This window comes from Lithobates pipiens, unplaced genomic scaffold (assembly GCF_037356315.1).
Source record: "Lithobates pipiens isolate NorthernLeopardFrog02 unplaced genomic scaffold, aLitPip1_a1.2 Scaffold_8, whole genome shotgun sequence".
NCBI classification, from domain to species: domain Eukaryota; kingdom Metazoa; phylum Chordata; class Amphibia; order Anura; family Ranidae; genus Lithobates; species Lithobates pipiens.
The window spans coordinates 622,945,200-622,951,280 of record NW_027507903.1 but is presented as its reverse complement, the minus strand read 5'-3'; the positions used below and the strand labels follow the sequence as shown (position 1 = coordinate 622,951,280).

Below are 6,081 nucleotides of genomic sequence, written 5' to 3'. Positions count from 1 at the left end.
TATCTTGATAGGGATATAGAACTTGATTTGAATCATCACATATTAAAAGTGTTCCCATTTTATGTGAATCTATTAGGCCGCGTACACACGCGGGGACTGTTCGCCCAACTTTGTCCGTCAAACAGTTTTGGCAAACAGTCCGCTCAAAATTAGCATGGACGGACATGGCCACACACGACGGACGAACAGTTTGCTGAAACCGTGCGCGATGACGTGAACGGCACGTACGACGGGACGAAAAATACGACGTCCTATACACTGCATTATAACTTTCGGCGTGAAAATCCTTTCTGAGCATGCACGCAACTTTGTTTGACGAACAAGCCTACACACGAGCGGACTGTTCGCTGAAATTCCGAAAAACCTTGTCCGTCAAACTGTCCGCTGAAACTGTCCGCTGAAAGCCCACACACGAGCGGACTGTCCGCCCAAACACTGTTCAGCGGACAAAGTTGGGCGAACAGTCCGCTCGTGTGTACGCGGCCTTACTTGTAACAAGAGAGGAATGATGTTGGCCTTTTTATTAGGTGCATAATAGGAAACAATTGTGAGTGGAATATCACATAGGTGCCCTAAAAGTATGAGATAGCGGACTTCTGGATCTTTGATCTCTATTATGAGGCAAAAAGGTGTAGTTTGGTGAAATGCTATTAGTACTCCTCTGCGTTTTGATTTAGCTGAAGCAGTATAAACTTGGGGGTAGCATGTCCCAAAATATTTAGGGGTTGAAGTTTCAGTAAAATGCATCTCTTGGAGTCACACTATATGGGCTTTTGAGGAGGATAAATATCTGAATACTTTAGTTCGATTATGAGGAATGTTTAGACCTTGGACATTTAAGGTTAGGACATTTAAAGGAGCCATATATAATTTGTATATAAGATATATCGATATATTTCTGTTATCGTATGTGGAATCAAAGAAACCCCAGGGAAAGATCAGATAAAAGAAAAAAGAAGTAGAATATGAGAGAAGAAATAAAGAATAAGAGTCATATATTTTAAATAAGTTACAATTACTAATATATGTATAAAAATAAAATGATGGCTTACTGAGCACGCAAATCCGCTAACTCAGAGGCACAAAGTCTATCCGAGGAGGCCCCTCACACTGTAACCTAAGTGGAGGAGAGTCCTAGGACAGAAAAATGGGGGCAGCGGTGACCAATTCTCAGGTCCCCCTTGGCCAAATTTATGGAAAAAAAAATAAAAATTTAATTTAGACATCCGATTTTGGCTATATTCCTTAAAAAATAAGCAAACATAAGAGTCAGATTGAATAGTATTCCTTTTAACAAATCCTTAAGTAATTATATATGAATATTTGAGTGTAAGGTTTTATACATTAACTTACAACATATTAAGAATTTGAAATATTTCAAATTAAAGATAAGGTAGGTGAACCGTTAAGTTGAATGAGCTTCAGAGAGAAATGCAAAATGCATTCAGTGCATTGTGTCCGGTGGGTCCAAATCTGGAGAATTGAATTGACCCCTTTTTGATGCACTTTGTCCGCTTCTGTCAGTTACAGGCTTAGATGCACTTTGTGGAGAAATAGATGTTGTACGTCGACGAGGGCTAGTAGAGGGCCCATTGTATAGATGATGTTTTTTCAAAGTGTTCTGTAATTCTTCAGAGGATCTGCTTGAATATTTGGTGCCTTGAAATGTAAAATCAATAGAAAATGGGAATCCCCATTGATAAGGGATATGGTGGTGTTTCAGATTTTGGAGCAAAGGTTTCGTTGCGCGCCGTTTAGCAACTGTTATTGGGGATAGGTCAGCAAAAATCTGGTATGAATGACCTTGAAAAGTAAGAGATTCTTTGTTCCTGGCAGCTGTCATAAGTTGCTCTTTTGTGCGAAAAAAGTGGAATTTTACAATTATGTCACAAGGGGGACCTTCAGCTTTGCATGGCGCCAAAGCTCTATGGATTCTGTCCATTTCCAATCTTTCAATTGGGATTGATGGTGTTATTGACTGATTGACTCGGGGATACCTCGTATGCGGAGGTTTGAACGACATGCCCTGTTCTCAAAATCTTCTAAACGCATTTGCAGCGTTACATTTTAATCTTTAAGGGACTCCAATTCATTCTCATATGATAGTACATTAGTTTCAATGTCATCCATTCTGTTTTCCAATTCAGCTGTGCATTGAAGGCTTGTGCAATTCGTTTCGTAACGAATCGAAATTCGGCCGAATTTTGCATCTTTCGCACATTCGGATGCATCCGAATAAAAAAATAATGAATAACAACGAATACGAAAGAAATATAACGAATGGATTCGAATGAATTCGAATGAATTTGGTAATTCTTTAAAGATCTAATGAAGCAAAAGGTCAGCTCAAAGTAAATCTTATAGTCCAATAGATATAGGCAATATGTCAAGTACTTTTCTGCAGTAGAGAATTACATTTTGCGACCCGACTTTGGGGCCACATATCTCGGGGTCACTTATAGCTAGAAATAGTACTAGCACTACAACATATGCAAATTTGGAGTTTTTAGCACCAAGTGACCCCGACATACATGGCCCTAAATTCGGGTCACAAAATATTTTCGAATGCGGTTGAAATAATTTCGAATCATGTTGAAATCATTTCGAATGCGGTTGAAATAATATCGAATCATGTTGAAATCATTTCGAATGTGGTGGAAATAATTTAGAATCATGTTGAAATCATTTCGAATGCGGTTGAAATAATTTCGAATCATGTTGAAATCATTTCAAATGCAGTTGAAATAATATCGAATGCGGTTGAAATAATTTTGAATGCGGTTGAAATCATTTCGAATGCGGTTGAAATAATATCGAATCATGTTGAAATCATTTCGAATGCGGTTGAAATAATATCGAATCATGTTGAAATCATTTAGAATGCGGTTGAAATAATATCGAATCATGTTGAAATCATTTAGAATGCGGTTGAAATAATTTCGAATCATGTTGAAATCATTTCGAATGCGGTTGAAATAATATCGAATCATGTTGAAATCATTTCGAATGCAGTTGAAATAATATCGAATCATGTTGAAATCATTTCGAATGCGGTTGAAATAATTTCGAATCATGTTGAAATCATTTCGAATGCGGTTGAAATAATATCGAATCATGTTGAAATAATTTCGAATGCGGTTGAAATAATTTCGAATCATGTTGAAATCATTTCGAATGCGGTTGAAATAATTTCGAATCATGTTGAAATCATTTCGAATGCGGTTGAAATAATATCGAATCATGTTGAAATCATTTCGAATGCGGTTGAAATAATATCGAATCATGTTGAAATCATTTCGAATGCGGTTGAAATAATTTCGAATCATGTTGAAATCATTTCGAATGCGGTTGAAATAATTTCGAATCATGTTGAAATCATTTCAAATGCGGTTGAAATAATATCGAATCATGTTGAAATCATTTCGAATGCGGTTGAAATAATATCGAATCATGTTGAAATCATTTCGAATCCGGTAGAAATATTTTCGAATTTGGTTGAAATATTTTTGAATGTGGCCGATTTTTCGAATTCGGTAGAAAACAAAACGAAATCCGAAAACAAATTTAAGGAATTTAACGAATATAACTAAACGAAATTAATGAATTAACTAATTAAAATGAAACAAAACTAAACAATTTTTTTCCTTTTGCACATGTCTAGTGCGTTGGCCTAATTTCTTTTGTCAGTTTCTCTGTAATTTGGTCAGAGGTCTGCTTTAAAGGTTTCTGTAACATTTTCTCTATTTGCTTTAATATATTTGGTTGTAATGTATCTGCTTGTTGTGGCTGGGAGCTGGCGCTGTATTCACTGTCTGTGTCATACAGTTCCTGAGGTAAATGCAGCTGTGTTTGGCATCGCATGCCTTAGCTGTGTGGGGAGAATTTGACTGAGCCATATTACAGGAGCCTCTGAGCGTTTTTTCCTTGTGGATTTTCATTTTTGTTTTGCCTTGGGCAGCTCCCAAAACCATTCTAGTTGGTTCACAGGGTATTAAGGAGGATATTAGTATGCTTTTTGTTTAGTTACCCTGCCATTCGAGCATCTGTGGCCTCAGCAGGAAATGTCTGTAGCTTTCCACTCCACACATTCCCCCCCCCCACGCAATCCAATGGTTTCTATTTGCCTTCATGTTGATGTACTTTGTCCTTACAAATGGATATTACTGTTGACTGTTGTTGCAACACTTACAGTATATACATTGCCGGGCCTTTGGGCCCATGTTTTAACACCCCCTTGTTTTATTTTTCTGAATAAAATTCTTATGGAAGCGAAGAAAAAAAATAAGAATTGACCATTGCTTCTTCATCAATATCTTGCTAAAATTATAACTGACACACGTAATAGAATATGGTAGGATAATGTTATAGCTGTTAACAGAAGATCATTAGTTACATTTTGTAAAACTGCCTATTTATTAGTGGTCAATGTGTTGGATCTAAAAGCTACTATAATTATTTTTAATTCTGTTGCAAGCCTGAATAAGTCAAATAGAAAAAAAAATAAAAAATACCCAACAACAGATTTATATGAAACATACAATTTGGAATCTTATGAACAAGAACTATTGAAATACAGTTTCAGTGTACCTACAGCATTTTAATATTCCTAAACATTCTTTGAAGAGTTTTTCTAACTTCATGGTTCCTCAGACTATAGATGATTGGATTTACCATTGGAGTCACCACAATGTACAGAAAGGATCTAAATTTGTTTGCATTAGATGAGTTTTTATCTGGTGGTGCCATGTACACAGTCATCAAAGTTCCATAATATGAGCATACAGTGGCCAGGTGCGAGCTACATGTGGAAAAGGCTTTCCATCTTCCACTAGCTGAAGAGATGTTTACTATAGTGATGACAATTAAAACATATGAAACTATAATAAAGGAAAATGGAAAAAAAAGACCTAAAATTGACACAGAAAAATCAACTAATAGTAAAATTGTGTTGTCCGATGTAGACAGCTCTATCAATGGGCCTGAATCGCAGAAGAAGTGGTCAACTTTATTATCACCACAGAAATGTAGATGACACACCAAAATCATTTCACCTGATAAAAAGAAGACCAGCAAATAAGACCCCACAACCATATTAACACAAATATGGGGCTTCATGATAGAATTATAACGCATTGGGTTACATATGGCTAGATATCGATCATAAGATATAAATACAATAAGAAAACATTGTACAAATCCAAAAATAGCAAAGCAATACATCTGGAAGAGGCAAACACTGATGGATATTGTAATTTCATTCTTTAATGTAATATCCAACAGCATTGGGATTATGGTGGTGCTTATCATTAGGTCAGCTATTGCCAAGTGTTTGAGGAAATAGAACATTGGGATTTTCAGATGGTCCTTAGTTGATATTAAAACAGTGATGAGAAGATTCCCACTCAAAATCACCATATATGACAAAAGGAACAAAATGAATAAAATCATTTTAAATTTATAGAGGCCTTGAAATCCGAGAAGCAGAAACTCAGTTACTTCAGTTTGGTTGTCTTCACACATGTCTTCAAGAGCCAATGCAAGTATACAAAAATGAGTGTCCTTCTGCAAGTAAGTTAAGGATGTTTAAGTAATGCAGTGTCTGTAAATAAACCAGAATTGTGTAAGCCTTACGTAAAATAAATTAAATAAGTGAATATTTTCTGACTCCCTTTCTTGGCACCTAATTGCAAAGAGCTGTCATCTCTCTGCTTCTAGATCAAATAATGTGATAGCCATGTTACCCTCGTGTTTGATTTGATGGGTTTCTACCTTCAGCTTTTATGTTCTTTGTTGTTCCCACGGAGTACAGCAGGGCATACTTCCTATACACCATAAAGAGCATATTGGGCAATCTGTCAGGATTTAAGAAAGGTAAGGTGGACAATTTGGTATTCATGTATTGGAATTGGGGAAGATAAAGTAATGGTAGGAATTAAGTAGCTTTATCTCTCATATCTAGATCATGAATATATCACTAAAACTTAAAGCCATAAGATAATTGCTATCCAAAGTAACTTTTGTATCAGAAAACCCTTGTATGCCTATGAGCTTACTCTAACTTGTGCGGACACTTTGGGGTGG

General features: G+C 36.1%; 1 protein-coding gene across 1 annotated transcript; it reads right to left on the bottom strand.

Moving 5' to 3' along the window:
* Window positions 1-4,587: 4,587 nt before the first annotated feature.
* On the bottom strand, window positions 4,588-5,593 carry LOC143963900 (olfactory receptor 1-like). The gene has a single exon (XM_077473637.1). It carries the CDS (start codon window positions 5,518-5,520, stop codon window positions 4,588-4,590), a length of 933 nt encoding a protein of 310 aa, XP_077329763.1. The 5' UTR covers window positions 5,521-5,593.
* Window positions 5,594-6,081: the final 488 nt, after the last annotated feature.